The 20,435-nt window shown below is 42.1% G+C and overlaps 2 protein-coding genes across 4 annotated transcripts; one reads left to right on the forward strand and one right to left on the reverse strand.

The window, feature by feature from the left end:
- Window positions 1-6,288: 6,288 nt before the first annotated feature.
- oxa1l (OXA1L mitochondrial inner membrane protein) lies at window positions 6,289-11,532 on the forward strand. Its single transcript, XM_056442909.1, has 11 exons — window positions 6,289-6,400; window positions 7,726-7,860; window positions 8,345-8,443; window positions 8,536-8,815; window positions 8,911-9,054; window positions 9,172-9,257; window positions 9,345-9,509; window positions 9,610-9,714; window positions 10,152-10,314; window positions 10,414-10,494; window positions 11,303-11,532. Exons 1-11 carry the CDS (start codon window positions 6,290-6,292, stop codon window positions 11,419-11,421), a joined length of 1,488 nt encoding a protein of 495 aa, XP_056298884.1. The 5' UTR covers window position 6,289; the 3' UTR covers window positions 11,422-11,532.
- slc7a7 (solute carrier family 7 member 7) lies at window positions 11,443-20,177 on the reverse strand. 3 transcript variants are annotated; one of them, XM_056442906.1, is made up of 11 exons: window positions 20,102-20,177; window positions 19,505-19,551; window positions 17,867-18,496; window positions 15,162-15,287; window positions 14,886-15,030; window positions 13,651-13,774; window positions 13,448-13,551; window positions 13,268-13,364; window positions 13,022-13,171; window positions 12,746-12,929; window positions 11,443-12,227 (listed from the first exon to the last, which is right to left on the reverse strand). In XM_056442906.1, the coding sequence occupies exons 3-11, from the start codon at window positions 18,357-18,359 to the stop codon at window positions 12,160-12,162; spliced, it is 1,491 nt and encodes a 496-aa protein (XP_056298881.1). In that variant the 5' UTR covers window positions 18,360-18,496; window positions 19,505-19,551; window positions 20,102-20,177; the 3' UTR covers window positions 11,443-12,159. The 3 variants fall into 3 exon arrangements, with proteins under 3 accessions (XP_056298881.1, XP_056298883.1, XP_056298882.1); XM_056442908.1 differs by having other exon boundaries at window positions 17,867-18,345; window positions 19,484-19,551; XM_056442907.1 differs by having other exon boundaries at window positions 19,484-19,551.
- Between the last annotated feature and the right edge of the window lie 258 nt (window positions 20,178-20,435).

A 20,435-nucleotide genomic window follows, 5' to 3' on the forward strand; every position in this document is an offset into this window, starting at 1 on the left:
AAAGGTATTTCATATTGATTATAAAAAATTATGTAAAACATATTAAAGTTAATATTATTAATAGAAAGCCTTCGGACCCTGATCTCGAGGGTAAAAAAACCTTCTTTTTTTACACATAAAAGGTATATTGGCCTATATTTATTATTATAGGCTCTGTTATAAAAGTTTCAAAAGCCTGTTTAATGCATAATAATAAAAAACATATATAGCCTACTTATTCTCATCTCTTGAGCGATCTTCTTTTTGAGCTGGTGCACCGTGATCCTTCCCATCTCCTCCTCGCTCTCGCACAGGTCGATGATTTGTTCTTCTCCTCTCGGTCCATTTATTTTCAGCTGGAATTTCATTTAGCCACCGGGTCCGTCCAGAGCGGGAGGCTCAGGCTGCGTGTGTCCAGGTGAAATAATCCCGCTGTATATGTACAGGACTGTCTCAGAAAATTAGAATATTGTGATGAAGTTCTTTATTTTCTGTAATGCAATTAAAAAAACAAAAATGTCATGCATTCTGGATTCATTACAAATCAACTGAAATATTGCAAGCCTTTTATTCTGATTTATTGCTGATTATGGCTTACAGCTTAAGAAAACTCAAATATCCTATCTCTAAATATTAGAATATCATGAAAAAGTATACTAGTAGGGTATTAAACAAATCACTTGAATTGTCTAATTAACTCGAAACACCTGCAAGGGTTTCCTGAGCCTTGACAAACACTCAGCTGTTATAAATCTTTTTTTTTACTTGGTCTGAGGAAATATTAAAATTTTATGAGATAGGATTTTAGAGTTTTCTTAAGCTGTAAGCCATAATCAGCAATATTAAAAGAATAAAAGGCTTGCAATATTTCAGTTGATTTGTAATGAATCCAGAATGCATGACATTTTTGTTTTTTTAATTGCATTACAGAAAATAAAGAACTTTATCACAATATTCTAATTTTCTGAGACAGTCCTGTATATATTCAGGTGATGCAACATTTAAAAAAAGGACGCCTAATTTCTGGCAACTTGACGTCACATGACTTCACGGAAAAGGCGGCCCCGCGCACTCAGCGCGCCTTAAATGCCGCGCGCGCTGCTGCTGCCTCACAGCTGAGTCAACATGGAGAGCAAAGAGGAGAAGGAGCGTGTTGTTTTCAACGAAAGATGCATCGGACACGAAGAGGAGCTGAGTCGTCGTCATCGTCATCCTCCTCCTCCTCCTCCTCCTCCTCGTCATCTTCCTCCTCCTCCTCCTTGGCATCCTCGTCATCGTCATCCTCCTCCTCCTCCTCCTTGGTATCCTCGTCATCGTCATCCTCGTCCTCCTCCTCCTCCTCCTCCTCCTCCTCCTCATCCTCATCCTCCTCCTCCTCCTCCTCGGCATCCTCGTCATCCTCATCCTCCTCCTCCTCCTCCTCGGCATCCTCGTCATCGTCATCCTCCTCTTACTCTTCCTCTTCCTCCTCCTCCTCCTCTCCTCCATGAGAGGTGTTACGACCCCGACGACATCACTGTGACGTTTGTAGACGGAGATGACGATTTAGATTGTGAGTGGTTATTTCTTACATTTACCAAGCAAGAGTTGAACGAATAATTATATATATAATTAATGATTATCTTTTGATAAGAATGTAATGCTGATGAAATAATTAAGACATAGAACAATGATGTCGTTTGATGATAATAACAAACTCAAATGTATTAGAACATTTTTATAAAACTCAAATTGATGTATTGATTACTCTGTATTTGTGTGCATGCAATAATTAAGATATAGAATAATTAAGATAAAGAAACACAATTATGTCGTTTGATGATAATAACAAACTCAAATGAATTAGGATTATTTTGATAAAACTCTGTTAAATCAAACCAATGTATTGGTGACTCTGTATTTGTGCATTAAGAAAATCAATGAAAAAAAGTGGAAATATTAAAACAAATTCTCTGTAGTTTCACTTGAAAGTGTTAATTTTGCACTAAAGTTTCATATTTAATAGGAAAATACCCATGACTTTTTATTTGTCAAGCACTCTGTTCACACAGGAGTATCCAAAAGGCATTTATTACATATGGCATTTATATGTAACCGTCACTAAATGTACTTTATCTTGATATGCATCGCTATATATCGGGATATGAAATAACCGACATGGGGAAGATTTTGCCATATCGCCCAGATTACTTTTCCTTTCTTACCTTGCTGATACATTTGATAAAGTCTATTCGTAACCAGAGTGATTGCTGATATAACACTGCATGTCTTTTCATCTTGTCTCATAGTTTTTTGCGCTGACTTCAAGTCTCTCCGAGCTCAGATGTCCTGCGGTCATGCAGTCACTCCCACGTCTCTCACCGACTGGTGCCGCCATTTGTTGGATGGTGGATTTTGTTTTAATAATCACTCATCATCATTTTTTTTTTTTTTTTGAAACTGAACAACTGACAACATTTTTTTAGCGAGCTGCGAGCTGCATCACACGGTTCCCAACAATATGAAAAATTTTTTTTTTTTTTTTTTTGCTTTAAACAAACGCAAAAAAAAACGTAAACGTACGATTCTTCTTCTGTTCTCACAAATGAAGTTCATTTTCATTTATTCTTCATGTACAGGGTTGTTGCAGAATGTGCCAAATGAAAAAGAAAAAAAGAAAAAAAGAAGGGTGGAGGATGAGGTGGAGGGATGAGGTTGTGGCTATTGTTTGTTTTATTATTTCTGGCTTTTTGCAGCATATGAAAGTTATGTTGTTAAGTTATGTTGTTAATATTATTAATTATTATTAATTATCAGCTCCTCCTGACAGAATTCAGAAACACATTTCATGAAGAAACTGAAATTTAATATAACTGATAACTGAAAATGCGAAATAATTGTTTTTTCTCTTTCTTGTTTTCTGATTTTCTTACTTCTGGGTGATTACTTTTGTGTGATGTTGTCCCGGTTGTGATGACTGTGAGGTTTGAGGTTTGGCCCTTCTGCTTTCCTTCCCGACCCAAATCTGAGAGAGACTTTGAGAAAAATTCAAAACTGAAAACAAACAATTTTGAACATCAAACGTACCCCAACAAACAACATTACATCGAATCAACAAATAACACATCAACACATATCGCTCACAACAGTAGTGTCTGCAAACCTTAGTCCAAGTGACCGTGAGGCGCGCCGTGAACCCGTGTGTTGAATGCCCGGTGTCTGTGCTCAGCGGTGTGTGTCTGAAGCGAAGCGTGCCTCTGTCACTCTGGGGCTGATCCGGATCCTCGTTCAGACCGCTGTGCAAGTGCAAAAAACCAAACCGCTGAACAAGAGCTGCCGCCTCGAGGCACTCCCCAACACCTTGGAGGTCCTGAACCCCTGCTCCGTGCCCCTCCCACCGTGCTGCTCACACCACCGGTTGCCTTGCACGCGTAAACCATCCACTGTGCAAAGCATCCCACGCACCTTTCCTGTACTGTACTGACAACCACACCTGTGCTGGGTTGCGTGTGCCCTTGCAATGACCTTCTTCAACTCTGTGCGTGCAACGGTGACAGGAGGCACCGTGTACAGCCTTTGTGGATGAGGACGTGGGCGTGGCAATGCAAATGCACCTTTTATTTTTATTTGACTTGCATAATATATTTCAGAAACATTGCATTTCAGACAAGTCCACCACGTGTTTATTGTCTTTGAAATTCTTGTCTTTGATCATCGAAAATGTTTTGGTCGCATTTTGATTGTCCACGTCTTGTGTCTTTGCATGAGAAGTTACCGCATTGTTGAAAGTTAATTGAAATTGGTGATGATTGGTCATTAAATCGTTTTTCTATTTTGATCCGCATCTTTCAAAGGTCATGAAAAGGTCAAAATAGGTCAAAGGTCATGGCATGTCAATTTTCCTCATTATCCAATTTTTTATCAACCAAATGTTCAAAATTCAATGCCCAATCTTAAATATGCAAATAATCTTGCCAATTGAAATGTCATGCTCTAATCAATTGGCATGCAACTAATGCCAAAATGTTATTTGTGTGTGTGTGGGTTGTTGTGTTGTTGTTTGTATGTGTTTGAGTGTTTGTTGTGGTTGTTTGTTTGTTCGTTGTTTTGAGTTGTGAGATTGTTGTTGTTGTTGTTGTTCGTGTTTGTTTTCGTTGTGTTTGTTTCTGTTTTGAGTTGATTCTGTTTTTTGTTTTTGTCTGATATATTTAGAAAAGTCAAAAGGAAGTTCGTGTGTATTGCAAAAAGTGAAGTTAAACCTGCAATGTCAAAGTCTTTACTATTTATACTGTTTTGTTTATGTAAATAAAAACATAATCATTTAACTTCACAACAATAACTACGCATAAACCTGCAATGTCTGCTGGTCTTACTACACACACTACGCTGCTCATTTACTGTGTTTTCGGTGTTTCTCTACCCCTACTGCTTTATTGATTTATAACTATAGGTCCTGTCTTGTTGCTGGTCACTAACTTTACCAAAAACTCGATTCTCATTGTCTGTATATAAGTCTCCAAATTCTGTATACTCTATTTGTCATGCAAGTCTGAAACTATGTGTCTTTATATGTAAGGTGATGGTCGACCTGTTCCTGTTCCTGAAAGTGATATAGAAGAGGTGCCAAGAGATTGTTGCTGAGGGAAGAGGACATAATCAGAGGAAGGTAGCAGCAGCCGAAAAGGTGATGGTCGACCTGCAGTTAACCCATGAGAGAGAGTAAGGACTTTTTTGTTTGTGTTGTTGACTACAAGTTTTAAGTGAACCTATTATTTAACTTATAGTTATATTTGCATTGTGTTTGTTATGTATGCAACATTTTATGTGCGAAGGAATATTTGAATGTTTTTATGTTTTGTAAACAACCATGTGTGCTTAGAGAATTAGGAACCTTGTGTACTTCGCATGCCATGTAGCCATGTTCAGTTGTAATGTAGGAATTTAAAGATTACTGTCAGCTTTAAATTTGTGTGTGTGTGGTTGTGTTTGTTTCATTTGTGTCAGCAACTGTTTCATACTCCATCTGTGTGTGTGTGTGTGTCATGTGACATGTTGACTGTGTTGTACATTTTGTGTGTGTGTGTGTTTGTCAGGATACAATTGTGTGTGTGTGCATGTTCTTATTCCCATCGTGTGTGTGTGTGTGTGTCATTTACTTCCGGCATGTAAGGACATCGAAGTACCTCAGTCATTCATTTACTTCCAATAGGAGGAGGTGAGGTCATTCATTCCAGCATAGAAGATGCCTTTTGGGTCACCTACTCGAAAGAAATAACACCCTGAAGTATGCTTTTTTTAAAAGCGGGAAAGTAATACTGGAAAATTGCTGAGCTGAAAAGCAGAATAACAGAAATACCAGTTTTGAAAAGCTGTTAATTGCAGAAGAAGTATATAGATTGTGCTGCTCTACCAACTAAGAACTCTTGTGCTAGCGGGTGTTGAGTGAGTTCATTTGATTCCAATAAACTGACAGTCTTAACTGATATATAGTCATCATTAATTTTATACAACAGTTTCAAACGTATCAAAATTTTGACGGAAACTACAAATCACTCATAGCATCACAAAGGCCTTGAAACACAAAACCAAAGAAGCCAGAAGCAGACAACGAAGCACAGAATCGATCTCAGAGATCAGTGACCACTCTTTAGCCACTGAAGTAACATCAAGGACTTCGGAGAGAAGGACAAAACTGGATTAATCAACCACAAAACACAGCTAAGAATTCTTTGTAATGGTTTTTTCTATGAGACTCAGGAGGACCTTAAGAAAAGTAAAAAATGTGTCATCTTTTAGACCGTCAAATGTATTTGTAAAAAAACGGTTTAATGTTGGTCACAATAAAACACTCTTCCTGTTCAAAAATGTCTGTCAGTTTTTGTTTTGCATGAAAGTTCATCCAAGTGAATAACAGAACTAACTGATGGCTAATGTTGCTGATGAATAATGGTTTAAATAAACTAGGGGTTAACATTGTACTTAATTTGTATTATTGTTTATCCCTTCTTGGGTGAATAAAGTCGTCTCAATCAGATCTAATATTTTAAGGGGTTTTACACATTACATATATTTACTTCCATTTATAATTAAGGTGGAAGTTGTAACATTTTACATCTAAAGGGACTAATATGCTTCCATTTCGATTAAGAGCATGCAGATGGTCCATTAAAAGCAGAGTTTACTGTTAAAATGTGCACATTTTAATTTTATTTACACTGCAGAGTATCTTAAATGAATAAACGAACAAGAAAACGTGTACGAGCGAAGCGAGGTCATGAGAATTGACTCTTTACGCTTTCCGTAGAACGCCTTTTCTCTCCTCCCCTCAAACATGGCTGCCATCAGGAGCGGGGTGACACCCGGTTGCCTCGCAAGATGTTTCCTGAGACATTCTGGAAAATTGAGCCGATGCAGCCGTCCACTTACAGACGTCGGGATCCACGTATGTCTTCTTTACAGTATCCCATCCGGCGCTTTATCCCTGCTTTTGAAACAAAGACGTAAACAAAGACTTTCGGCCGCTAACGCGCTGGCCGGCTAGCGCCCTCGCGGCGCAGTGTGAGTGCCTTCTGCGTGACTTTGACAACCTCTGGCTCCTCGGATCTTAAACAACTGCTAGATATCCACGGTTTCAAGCAAGAACAACATTGCAACTCAATCCCTTGAATACGTGCTAAAGACCACCAGGAGTTTTCTGACTTATTGACTCATAAAAAGGTGCTTCTGTGTGGTTGTGCAGGCAGCCCCTTGACAAAGCTAGCCCTGCTATCTGAGACCTGCTGCTTGTTTAGGCTATAAAGTTCAGATACATGGTAGATTTCTACAGCTCAGATAGTTTAATTATTTCCCCAAATTTCAAATCTTTCATTACGTGAAGGCAGAATCGTTAAACCATTGAAGTATTGTGTGTTGTCAGGTGGATCACCTGCGAATTGTTTAATTATCTGAGGTTATGAGTCACTGTAGAGGTGCTCTAGTTATTGATGCTGCAATACATTTAAAGGAAACTGTTGTTATTGTCACGATCAAATGTTTCACGATAAGATTTACGCTTACTTTTAAAATTATTCTGCTTTAATAAAGATTAAATTTTAATGGAAACTAGCCCATAGATGCATACTTTCAGTTCCGGTTGTATTTCTTAATTTTAATTCTTACAGGGTTTGTACGGTCATGGAAAACCTGGGAAAGTCATGGAATTTTAAAATGGTCATTTCCAGGCCTGGAAAAGTCATGGAAAAAACTTCTATCATAAAAGTTTTGGAAAAGTCATGGAAATTTGTTATAATCGCAGCCGAGTTTGAAATAAATAATGTTTTTAAAGAAAGACGCTCAAAATATAAGCCGACATACGCTCTCAATACACAACATTTTTTAAATTGTTCATGTTTATACTGAGATTTCAGTTTGGTCATGAAATTTGGTGAAAAGTCCTGGAAATCCATTGGTCAAAATGTGTAAGAACCCTGTTCTTAATATTTGAGAAACTGTAACTAAATAATGTAACATTTTTGCTTGATAAATTACTTCCATGATTACTTAATCATCAACATATTTGCTTCTTAATGTTCTGTCAGACAATGACGCAATCTAAAGTTTCAGATTTAGTTTCTGCTCTAATCGAGTTAATTTTAGAAAGCAACGATGATTCGTCCCAACGAAGTGATGCTGTGTGACGCGGCCACAGCCCTCACGCGTGTCATCAGAGTGCAGATTGTTCTGTGAAGTGTGTGTGTCTGACACGCTGTCCCTCTGGTTCACAAACAGCGGTCGCTCCAGAAGTCCCAGCTGCACACGGCTCTCGAGTATCGCGGTCCTGCCGCCGGGACTCTGCTGGGCCGCGGGCAGCAAGGGAAGTTCCTGTGGGTGAGCGCCGTGGCCGTCAGGCACAACAGCTCCCAGGTCAGTTGTCACGCAGGTGAATAGACTCATGGCGACGCGGCTGTCGAGAAGCGTCGGCGAACGACACTTTTGAGACCAAACTCGGGTCTTTCTTGTTTTTTTTAATCCATGTGATTAAGGATAAACTATATTATAGGAGTTTGAATGTGGATAATATTGATGATATGAGTAGTGTCATAGTTGCATGTCTTTATTTCTATGCACTAAATGTCTGTTTAAACTATTTGTTGATATTCGTAAGCAATTTCGGTTCAGCCTTGAAAATAATTTTTTTTATTGCATTAGGACCCTCAGTTACTTCTATAGTTTGTATAGCAGTTGCATTTTCTCTGTGTTTTTATATTAAAATCTATCAAATTAAATACATTTCTTTGACGGTCTGAATGTGAGATTGTAGGATGCGTTGAATCTTTGCTGAAGTCAAGTTTAACAACTGTTTGAACAAACCGTCACACCGCCACCTTGTTGTTATGGATATTTCCAGATCCCACCTGAAGATGGCACCGGGGCAGCTTCAGTCCTGGACTCCTCCCCCCTCTCGCTGCCCGCCGACCCCGCCATTGCACAGCTCATCACCGAACAGGTGGAGCCCTCATCCGAAGTAAAATCGTCTTTCCTGAGGCTTTTACTTACCGTCTCACTCGCATGATGTGATTCCTTTATCAATATTTTCAGAGCGCAGCTGAAACCGTTTCCATGGCAGCACCATTAGTGGACCTCTCTCCTCCGGTCTTGAGTTCCTCCCTGGAGCTTCTGTCCGCGGACCCCGTCGCTGTCGTCGAGCAGGCGCTCGACGCTGCGCCGACTGCAGTGGAGGTCCTGCAGGCGGCGGCTACCGAAATCAGTTTAACGGAGCTGGGATTGGCCGCCCACACGCCGGTGGGGCTGGTGCAGCACCTGTTAGAGTTCATGCACGTGGACCTTGGTTTGCCCTGGTGGGGGGCCATTGTTGTAGGTCAGCAACCTATACTTATAAATCAATCTTTCAACAGTCAGGCATTCTGTTTTTTGTCTTTTCTGATCCTGTTCTTCCTGTTCACGGGCGTAAAGGGACGGTGTTGGCTCGTATGGCTGTGTTTCCGGTCATAGTGAAGGGCCAGAGGGAGGCGGCCAAGCTGAACAACGTGATGCCCGAGATGACCAAGCTCACTTCCAGGATGAACGATGCCAAACAGAGTGGAAACAAATTTGATTGTAAATGGTCTTTCTTCATTGCGTTTGTCTTTCCAGTCACAATTTAAATGTGTGTGTGCTTGAGGAAGACAAACTAGCCACATCAACTGGTCCTGAGCTGTTGTTTACATGTTTCAGTTGCCAAAGCCTACTCTGAACTGAACTTGTTCCAGAAGAAGCATGACGTGAATCCTCTCCGCGGCTTCCTCATTCCGGTGGTGCAGGTCAGTTGTTGTCTTTTTTTAATACTGGTTTTACTGTTGAATTCTGTTTTTAGGACCCGCAAGTCACATTGATGTCTGTTCCTCCAGGCACCAGTCTTCATCTCTTTCTTCATCGCGCTGAGGAAGATGGCGTATCTGCCGGTGCCCAGCATGCAGACCGGAGGCCTGTTCTGGTTCACTGACCTGACGGCGGCAGATCCGTTTTATGTCCTGCCGCTGGTCGTCACTGGAACCATGTTCTTCATCCTGGAGGTTCGCCAGCTTTCGCCCAATTTAGGGGTCGTGGTAACCGTTTAATGTAATCAAGCTTTTCCTTAATAATCCTCTCATTGTCGCTCCGTCTCTTTTTTAGTTGGGGGCAGAGTCCGGTGTCGACAACCCCAACCTGAAAGCCATGAAGACCGTGTTCAGGATCATGCCCTTCGTCATCCTCCCCCTCACGATCAACTTCCCCACGGTCAGTCTCGCATTCACGCACATCAGTTTTTATTCTACTGGGTTCACCTCCCCCCAAATCACAAAGAATGGATTCCAGCTGCTGATGGCGCCGTGAATTGCAAATCTTTTGCACCCACTATCAGTCTCGAGGTTCGATTCACGAAAGATATTTTGGTAACGATAGTGCAATAACATCCGTGTATTGTTGTAGAGGGAGTGGGGTTAATTAGTCTCTATAATAGCCTTATTTTTCATTAATTCTCTTAAGAGTTTAATTCAATTAAATGTATTAAATAAATTATTATTTATTAAATAAATTTTTAATTTAATTAATTATTACATTATTAATTATTTAATTAATTTATCTCTTCTCACAGCTTTGAGAATTATACGTTTTTTTTGTCTAGTCGGCACAAAAGCAAGTCCTGTGTTCTTTCTTTCTCAATCCTCCCTCAGGCGGTGTTTACCTACTGGCTGACGTCCAACTGCTTCTCCTTGGGTCAAGTCGCTCTGCTCAGACACCCCTATGTCAGAAACAGGTTGAAGATCCCCGAGAGGATCAAACACCCGGCCTCCGCCCTGCCCGAGACCGACGGCTTGTTCAAAAGCATGAAGAAAGGTTGATGTCTAACCTCGCATTGACTAGATTAGGAGAAATGTTAAACTATCGAGATATTCGTGATGGAATTATTTGTTGTAACTGTGGTTTGGTCTCCAGGCTGGAAAAACGTTCAGCTGGCTCATCAGCTGGAAGAGAGGGAAAGAAGAATCAAAAATCACCTGGACCTCGCTAGTAAAGGTCAGTGCCTCCGCTACGTCAGCTTGACCTGAGATTTAGCTGGTTATATTGGCATTATAACAATTATATTGGCATTATAAAAAATGTATGGTTGGAAAAAGTGATACCAACATATGATATTGACTATACGTATGTATTTAATATCAGAATCAGAGTTGTTTATTGCCAACTAGGTTACACATACAAGGAATTTGAATTGGTGAAAGGAAAATAAGATTAAACTAAAAACAGTGCAATAATATATAATAAATTATAATACTGGGTTGCTGGATTAAAAAAGAAAGTTTGATTTGTAGCTACAAATAACTGAGCTGCTTATTCAAATTGCCATTGACTTTTTAACAGTCTATAGTACTCCTTTATTTAGAAATGGTAGAGGTGCTCCCCCTTGTGGCCACGGCCGTTTATTGGCAATAATATGAATTAGAAAATATTTGTAAAACATGAGATTATGAGTGATTATGATTGTGATATTTTAACTAATCATAAATCAATTACTTATTTTTCTCACAATAATCACATTTATTTAAAGTCCTTTGATTCCAGCTTCTCTAATGTGAACACTAGTTACACTAGTTTTTAAAAATCTTCTATAAGAGTAAAGTTAATATAATTTGGATTTTGACTGTTTGTCAGACAAGACATTTCACATGCGTCACTTTTTCCTGAGGCTTTATAGATCTAACTATTTAAGTAAAAGTAAACAGTTGCTGGGAACGCTGCTTATAAAGTAAACATCCTGTGCTGTCCAGGCTTTGACTCTGTGGAACTAGATGTATTAATGTCTTCTCTTTATTTCTCGCTGCAGGGCCACTGAGGCAGACTTTTACCCACAATCCCCTGCAACAGAACTCGCCCGTTGCTGCATCACCCAAAAACAAGCAGGCTAGTGGCAAGGCGAGGCCATGGAAGGACACTATTGGATGAATCGGACTGATAGCGCGACAATAAGGATTAATGTAAATATTTATGGATTGGAGGACAGGATGCAGGTCTTTATGTATTCTAATTAAAATGTAAAGTCTTCATCAAAACTACCGATTTGCTGTTGTGATTTGAGTCCACGATATCTTAATTCACTTTCCTGTACACATCCGTGAAGCAAAAAAAGAGAATAGAGTACATTTGTGTTGTCAATAGGATTTTTTTAAAATTAAATACATGTTTTCAGTCTTTCACAATTCACAGCCTGTGTTTGAGTCGGACGCTGCAGGAAATAGCCCTTCGTGAGACCTCTTGGCTGACTCTATACAACCTTGTATGAACCCTTTCCTCCACATTGGTGGACGTGGGAACATATAATATAAAATGTATAATATTCTAATCTGATTTCCTTCATGAAAATAACAATAAAAATAAGTGTTTTAAAGCTGCTCTTATGTCCACTAAAACAATTTAACCAGAATAATAAATTGCAAAAGCTGTTGCACGTATGTCATTTCACACAAAATACTTTGTCTTGATATCAATTAAATAATTCTCTAATACGTACAGTTCTGTGAACAGGTGTTGATTGCATTAAAATGTTCTCTTCAGTGAGACGAGCACCCGGGCGCCAACATTCATACGTTCATTAATACGACCACCGGGTGGTGATTGACAGGTCAGAGAGCTGTGTCCAGCTCCAGCACAAATGTTCTGTCCAGCGAGGCCGGTGCAAAGCGTCTACTCGTGTTTGTCCATCTCCGTCAGGACGGAGAAGCACACCTTCTGAATCACCACGCCGCATTTAGCTGAAAGAGATGGAGGCGGGAGAAAGGTTAAAGGTCAAAGTCCTTTGCAGCTGCGATACCTGGTTGATTCAATGAGACTGAGCCATCCCTAGCACTCTTTAAAATAATACCCAGGGTGCATTTCTGTTTCTGAAGCAGACCATTTCAAGTGTTTTCCTTTCAAGAAATGAGAATAAATCACCATGTGTGCCATTTGTAGTGGAAAAAAAAAAAAGTAAATGCACTGAACAAAAAGATGGAAGACTAATCATGCAATATAAATGATCATGTTTGTATTGGATTATTATTATTTTTTTAATAACCAAAACTGGAAAGAATCCTGATTATAAACATTTTAGAAACTCTTTTCTCCTGCCTCATGTTACCTTCAATCAAATGATAAGTGCCTCCATGGACATTATAGCCCCAACCAAAGTTTCTTTAAATATTTGGGACACAACTAAATAATCGTTTTAAAAAAAACACGTGACCCTAACCTAACCCGGTTATTTGAGTTTGAACCCCCCGCGTCGTCTCACCAATGATGCTGCGTAGCCAGAGTGGCCTCTTTTGGGCCGGCGTGTAGATGCAGAGGAAGTAGACGGGCACTCCCGACAGAGCGATGCCGATGCCGATCAGGGAGTTGACGGTGTCGCTGTAGAGCGGCACCACCACCAGGAAGACCGAGAGCACGCAGAAGGTGATGGGGAAGAAGAGACTCAGCTGAGGAAGGAAGAGGCGACATCACGGTCAAAACGTGCAGGTCCGTCAACTTTGTGCTCGCGACAATCTGGTTTCTGGTTTCTGCTTCTCACCTTCAGCGGCCTCTTTCTGTCCGGCTGCTTCCAGCGCAGATACAGCTGCCCCAAAATGGACAGACCGACAAAGAACCAGTAGCTGAAGCTGTAGTAGTTGATCAGCCTGAAGACGTCCTCTACACACAGGTAGATCAGAGCCATGATGCCCTGCGGAGGCAAACGTGAAACACCGTAAGTCAGACTGCAAACTGGCGGGAAAGCAGCTCATGGAAAATCTACTAGACTGCAGGAAAGAAAACGGACGTTGAACAGCAGGGCGGGGACCGGCGTGTAGCGGTGGATGTGGATCATGCACAGGTAGTCGGGCAGGTGACCCTCTCTGGAGCCCACGAAGAACAACCTGGTAGAGACACAGAAACACACGCGACAGGGTGAGCGGGGCCGATAACGCACGCGTGACGCGGGCGCTCGACGGACACCGACCTGGAGGATGCCAGGATGGAGGCGTTGAGTCCTCCGAAGCAGGAGAGAGCCACAGCCAAGGGGATGGTCCAGTTCATGACCCCGAACACCTGGTCTGCAAACGTCTGGAGAGAAAGAGAGAGAGAGAGAGGATTATTACACGGTGCAACACTGCACTTACCAGAGTGAAGTCGGTTTTTGAGGTTTTTTTTGTGTGCGCCTACCACAGCCACGGCGTCACTGTCCAGGATGGCATTCATGGGGAGGATGGCGTAGTACGCCACGTTGGTCAGGATGTAGATCACGGTGACGACGGGCATGGAGATGGCGATGGCCAGCGGCAGATTCCTGTAGTTCACAGGGACGGGCAGCAGAGGGAGGCAGAAGAGATTTTTGAGACGCGGAGGCTTTAAAAACATGGCGAGCGAGATCGAGTCTGTGGGGTCGAGAGCAGAACGACCCCGTGGGTGAAGGGAGGAAGGGGATTGGGATGAATTGAGAGGGGGGGGTGTTTGTCACTTAATCTGCCTGGGAACTCCGGGAGAGGCTCGTGATCCGATCACACGTGTCGTCTGGCTTCATTCGATCGACGCTCGTCTGTGGGAACCGCGCCGAGAGGCCCGAACACGCTCTCCATTTGGCGGCGATTGTTTTCTAACCTGTTTTCTAAAGAGTCGATCGAATCGCACCGGAACTGGCAACCTGCTGCGGCGTTATGTTTCATAAAGAAAGTGTTTCCTTTGGCTTCATAGGAATGAATCACACACGCTTGACTGTCACAAGTGTTCACCTCCAAATAGGATGTTTGCAGCTTCACTCTGATGACAGTATAAAATACATTTTCCAACATGAATGACATGATGAGAAAATTTAAGATGTATTGCTCCTCATGTTTGAACCATTTCCAGCTTAGAATACCTACTTACCCATATATGTACATTGAAACTATCATATTTATCCTGTTTATTCTGGACACTAAGAGCAAAGTCCTCAGTTCAGAAAGAGGAAACTTCTTTTTTTAAAGACATTCCCTTTGGAAGATGCTCCCTGTATTTGGGTAACTCACACTATCCTCAGCTTAAGTTTACAGTGTGTCATTCAATCGTTTCACCATTATTCCAGACTAAAGATTGGCATTTTTTTTGCCTGCATTATGTATCGGTTACACATTCCAAGTTTGTTTGTTTGTGTATTTTATTCAGTCAATCAAATCAAATACAATACAATATAATTCTATATAATATACAAATATAGGTAGAAGCAAAAAATGCTTAGAAATTCCTATCCTAAATTAAAATCAAATAAATCAGAAAATTAATATAAAATAAAGAAAAAATGTAAAGAAAAAACAAAATAAAAACAATATTATACATATCCATATATCCATTCATACATACATATATATACATACATACACATATAAAGTGCTCCAGCCGGTGCACCGTTGAACTCTCCTCACCTCTCTGGGTTCTTGATCTCCTCTGTGACGAAGTTGAGGGTGTCCCATCCCGAGTAGGAGAACAGAGCAGCGTACAGAGCCAGAGCGATGTGTCCCGGGTCCTGAGACGAGCCTTCGAACAGGCCGTCGAAGTTCTGCGTGTGACCTGGAAAACGCCGACGTCATAACCATTTTTATTTAAACACGACAATCATCACCGTGAACTGAAAAGTCTGCCGTTTAGCATCGAAGCCGTAGCTTTTATATTCCTAAATCTTTAAGACGTTGTATTGTCACCTTGTCCGATCTTCACCAGGCCGGTGATGATGACGGCGATGAGAGCGATGACTTTGGCGTAGGTGAAGAAGTCCTGGACCCTCATGCCCCACTTTACATAGGCACAGTTCACGAAGGTCAGCAAACCTGATTGGAAGCAACCGAAGCAGATGCATCAATATACATATTACTCACACACACACACATTTGGGTGATATTTGCTCTGTAAACAGAGTGTGTGCCCGCATGTTTCTGTGGGAGTGAGCGTGGCAGACTTAAGGAAACGCTGCTGCTGACTCAGCAGACCGGCGGCCTGTTGTTTCTCAGATGAGGAAACAGCTGAGTGCAGCACGTACAACATCACACAGAGACACACGCCCACACAAGTGCTCAAGGGTACAGTCGTAAAAAGTGAGACACCACTTTTTAAAAGCTTTTTAAAAAAAAGGAGTGTTGTGATATCGCGGATCTGACGACTGGGACTTTTTCTTTATTGCCCTCCTTCCCTTTCAGCAGCGGTTGAAGTTCTTGGGAAACGTGTCTTTTGGCCTCGTATCAGAAAGTTCGTAAAAAAGTGTCACGTTTGTTCTTTTTGAATGTATAAAACGTGACGACTCAGTTCACGAAGCCTTTTTTCCTCCGGTGTAAAGACTCCGCGAGTCTCGTAAACAGTGATGAAACAAGCGTGGCTGCAAAAACAGCTGAGTGGACGTATTTTTATCAGTGAGTTGACTGTTAAAGCCCCCCCCCCCCCGCTATCTTGTCGCTCAACAGTGACCTCCATCAAGCAGACCTTTGAGGAAGAGACCAGAATTACATCACCTCATCCTCCTCCTCCTTGTTGACCATCGTTATGGAATGAATCATAACACTATCGTCTTCCCCTCCTTTGACAGGCGGGGGATCATAACAAGACCGTTTCCCAACGGGAGGCCCGGTCAAGTACAACAAAACACACAGAACCCGGACAGCGGCGACCGGGGAAGAGCGATGGAGACGGAGACCTCGCCACACAGAAGAAGAGGCGTGGCGTGTTGACAGTGAAAGCTTAGACGGGTGGGAGGTGTGAGATTGGGTTCAGCGGGCCGGCCGACTGGTAGTGGAGGTCAAACACAGTGAAATGGAGATCTTTAAAAATGTACTCAGTTGCACACGAACTGTGACCTCATGTTTGTTTGTTTTTTTGTTACATGGCGAGCGAAAGGGTCGAGTCTGAGATTTGATGAAACCCACTTGCTGTTGATAGAAAATGTAAAAGTACAAAGTCAATCGTCATCAAATGAGAAAGTTAAGACGTTCACTTACTTTAAGATATGAAGTAAACATCTGGATTTAACATTTGTGTTATGAGGGGGAAAAGTTTGGACCCAAGAGCAAAAACGATCTGACCCAGATCAAGCAGGAAGACACAGACTATATACACTGGGGAACGAGACACAGGTGGAGACACAGGTGGAGACAATCAGGGCGTGGCTGGAAACAATCAGAATTGAAACAGACAATCACAGGGAAGGAAGAGCAGGGAAACAGAGGAAACGAGACAGGGACTTCAAAATAAAACAGGAAACACTCCAGATCATAACAATTTGAAAATATGGGAGTCAAGATTATGAGATTACTATTCAAGTCCGTCAAGAGGGTTAGAATTATTACACTTTGAGTAAATATAATTTGAGTACATTTTTTTAATTTGATCTAATATGTAAAAATATGATTTTAAAAATCAAAAGTTTGAATTACTAATCTTGTAATTTTTAGTTTATTTATTTATTTTTAACAAAAGCATTAACTAGGTCTGTTTAGAGAACGAGGCCCAGTGTCTCAATGAGATATAAAGGGTTAAAGAATAAATAAAATATTTTATTAACATCAATCACTTTTTTTTTTCCTCCTACAAAAATATGTACAACTTAAATATATTTTCATAAAAGAAAAGAAAAATAAGATGTAAAAATGAAATTTTCACAATAATAAAGTAACCAAAAGTTTGTCCTAAATAAAACATTTTTTTTTAAAGTACAGCAAAGAGGCCGAGTGTCCCAGTCGCCGTCTCCCGGGCTGTGAAATTCCGTCACGGACCGGAAATTGTGTTGTGCTTGTTGTCGGGGTCAGAGTCTCACCGCGGGACTTTACCTCGCCGCTATCAGCCCCTTTCCCAGTAAACTGCCTGTCGGCGCGTGTATTAAAGTGCGTGCGAGTAAAAGTGATCGGAAATGATCCCTGCGTACATCCGTTTAATCTTGAACATCAGGGCTTGTCTGTGAGATTGAACCACCTCGTCTCAGCGTCCGGTTGCCCGAGCGTTGGTACTTATCTCTTTGTGCTCGGTTGCCCCGGTGAGCGGGTTCACGAATTTATTTGTTTGATTAATTCAGTTTGGCAGCTTTGCTCTTTTCTCCTTTGTGTTCTCGTTACCTCGGCAAACTTCGCTGGGTCCTTTTTTTGAAAGAAAAATATTTCTTGCCGTTTCCACAACAACGAAACACGTGCCGAGACATCGTTTCTAAATCTGAGATTGAGTAAAATGGCTTTTTCCCCTTACTCTTCCTAATCGTTTTCGGGTTCGCTCACTTCCTCTTCTTCCAGCCACGGACATGCTGACTGCAGCACTGGTGTCACCATTTTTCACTTCTCTAGTCTAAAGAGCTCACGTGCTCTCATCTAGATGTGGACGCTTACTCCGACACACACACACACACACACACACACTTCAGATGTGTACTTACATATGCAGCCAGCAGCCAGCAGCCTGTTGGCGGCGTATGGAGCGATGCAGGTGGGGAAGACGGGCTGCACCATGTAGTTGGAGAACGTGATGGCGATGATGGCCTGGCTGGTCGGCTCGATGATCAGCAGCGACGTCCACAAGCGGATGAAGGCCAGGAAACCCCCGAAGGCCTCCAGGATGTAGGCGTAGGAGGCCCCCGACTTGGTGATGGTGGTCCCCAGCTCGGCGTAGCACAGGGCCCCGAACACGGAGAAGATCCCTCCGACGGTCCACACCACCAGGGAGAGGCCGTAAGAGGCGCTGTGGATGAGGACGCCCTTGGGCGAGATGAAGATCCCCGAGCCGATCATGTTCCCCACGATCAGGCAGACCCCGTTCAGGAGGGTGATCTCCTTCTTCAGCTTCATGGACTCCCCTGGGCCCTCAGATGTCTCAGATGGGGGGCCACCATTGTTCTCCTCTTGTGTTCGGGCGGGGCTGTAGGACGCCATTGTTTTAAAAAAAAATAGTTTTGTATAAATACGGGACTGTTTTCTAAAATGTCCGTCACAATTGAGGAGTTTTTTTCTTCTCGAGAGACAGAAGACTTAAATGTTCCCCCTGGTTATCTGTGGCCGTCTCCTGCCATCTGTGGAAGGGACACGGGGCATATCAGTGATGCTGTTACCATGGCAACATACAGAGAAACGACGTTTCAATCCAGTCTTAAATCGTGTCAAAACGAGAGAAAAAAAACATATTTATATGTTTTCTGTCGCTCTGGTGGAAACAAACGTGTAAAAAAAAATAAAAGTTAAACACCCCACTGGTTTGGACGCGGTCGGATTGGATTGGAGCGCCATTAGGGCGCTCGGCAAATGGCCTTTTAAGGTTGAGTGTATTGACAGAGAGAAGAGAGAGGGGAGCAAACACCACACATGCCTGAAAACACCGGCTCTTCATTAGTAACCTCACGAGCTGAGGAAGAAGTACCGACTGAGACGCACAAACATTTTGACTCCTCGCTGCCCACACACACACACACACACACACACACACTCACCGACACACGCAGAGTTTGAGTGTCAGCATAGTGGCTGGTCACATGTTTTCCAAAGTTCATCATCTTCAACATTTCTGCGTGACTGGTTTCAATAAGGTGATGTGACTCGGATGGACAAGCACAAAATTCAAATTATGAATTACCCACCTTAAAATTGTAAGAGTTTTTAACGAAAAAAAAGGGTGCTGCTTTGAGGCAAAGAGAGCAGTGATATTACAGCTGGATTAAAATGTTTTCATTTAAAAGACACTTTTTTGGGGGTGATTCAAAGGGTGAAAAGTCATCCAAGCGCCCGTAGAGTTGGTTGAAATCTATTCAACCAAACCAATCAAATCCAGGTGACCTTTCAGCTTCAAAAATCACCATAAATGTCTTCACCGTTTCTGGATCAGCAGAGCGAAACAGAGATTTTTTTTAGATAAACGGAGCTTGTCAAACAAGAATAACTCTAATAAAAAAAGATTATTAAAAAGAAAAATTAAAAAGATACTAGGCACTGGATGCTAATTAAGAAATGAAATGGGCGAGATCCACTGTAGATTTAACTGGAAATAATGAGATTTAAAGACTAACCAGTTAGATAAGTTCAGATACCTTAAGGCAGCGACAGATCAGCGGCACGTGGGCTCTCAGAGGAGTGACTAGGAGAGTGAGACAGGAGAGTGAGACAGGAGAGTGAGTTCCTGCATGTGATCAAACGTGCGCCACAGACACTGAGAGGTGAGGCTCTTACAGAAGAAGAGTGCAAGGTCCAAAAGCTGCTGATAAGTATATAGTGCTTTTTGAGTTACTCAAGGTTACCCTCTGAATCAGAACAAATCCTCTCAAGTTGGTGGTCGTCAGCTCCTTTTTTGTTGTTGCCCATGCAGGGATCAATGACACTTTGACCTTTTATTATCACGAGGAGTAATGGCATTGAGAAATCAGGGGGAAGCCCCGGGCTGCAGGAGGTCTAACTTACTGTTACACTACAGCTATAAAAAAAGGAGTCCAATAATAAGTTTATAGGCTGAATCTAAGAGCATCTTTAGTCACTGGATTGGATTTAAATGACAACACACACGTGTGCTGACCTCACAGGTTGTATTTAGGTGTATTTTTTATTATTATCTTGCATCAGTGCACAGAAGCCCTGGTGCCACACACACACACACACTGAAGGGGAAGCAGCTGCTTCTCGGAGAGACTCACCTTCTCCAGAGCGTTTCAGTCTCCTCCTGGTGGGAGTCCGGCTCGATCCCAAATAGTGTGTAGAGCCCTTCTCGCCCTCTCGTCGTGTCTCCTCTCTTCTTCTTCGTGCGTCCTCCTCCTCCTCCTCCTCCTCCTCCTCCTCCTCCTCCTCGGGTTCTGACTCTGCAGCTCTGCGCTCCTCAGCTGATGCACTTGTCATATATGTACTTCTGGTTTCTCCCGCTCTACCTCCGAGGAAACGAGTCACGGAAGGGGGGGGGGGGGGGCTTGATTACCTAGCATTGTATCTCCGAAGTGAGTTATTAGAATGAAAGGGGGTTTAATTAGATTAGCG

The sequence above is a fragment of the Pseudoliparis swirei genome, chromosome 21, assembly GCF_029220125.1.
Source record: "Pseudoliparis swirei isolate HS2019 ecotype Mariana Trench chromosome 21, NWPU_hadal_v1, whole genome shotgun sequence".
Lineage (NCBI taxonomy): Eukaryota > Metazoa > Chordata > Actinopteri > Perciformes > Liparidae > Pseudoliparis > Pseudoliparis swirei.

What these genes read in the sequence shown, in the direction of transcription:
- slc7a7 (XM_056442906.1), bottom strand. Translation starts at nt 18,359, where the DNA reads ATGGCGTCCTACAGCCCCGCCCGAACACAAGAGGAGAACAATGGTGGC. An exon ending in CCTGGTGAAGATCGGACAAG is followed by an intron (nt 15,031 to 15,161) that starts GTGACAATACAA and finishes GGCGTTTTCCAG; the next exon opens with GTCACACGCAGAACTTCGAC. An exon ending in GAGATCAAGAACCCAGAGAG is followed by an intron (nt 13,775 to 14,885) that starts GTGAGGAGAGTT and finishes TGTGAACTACAG; the next exon opens with GAATCTGCCGCTGGCCATCG.
- oxa1l (XM_056442909.1), top strand. Translation starts at nt 6,290, where the DNA reads ATGGCTGCCATCAGGAGCGGGGTGACACCCGGTTGCCTCGCAAGATGT. An exon ending in TTACAGACGTCGGGATCCAC is followed by an intron (nt 6,401 to 7,725) that starts GTATGTCTTCTT and finishes GTTCACAAACAG; the next exon opens with CGGTCGCTCCAGAAGTCCCA. An exon ending in CCATGTTCTTCATCCTGGAG is followed by an intron (nt 9,510 to 9,609) that starts GTTCGCCAGCTT and finishes TCTCTTTTTTAG; the next exon opens with TTGGGGGCAGAGTCCGGTGT.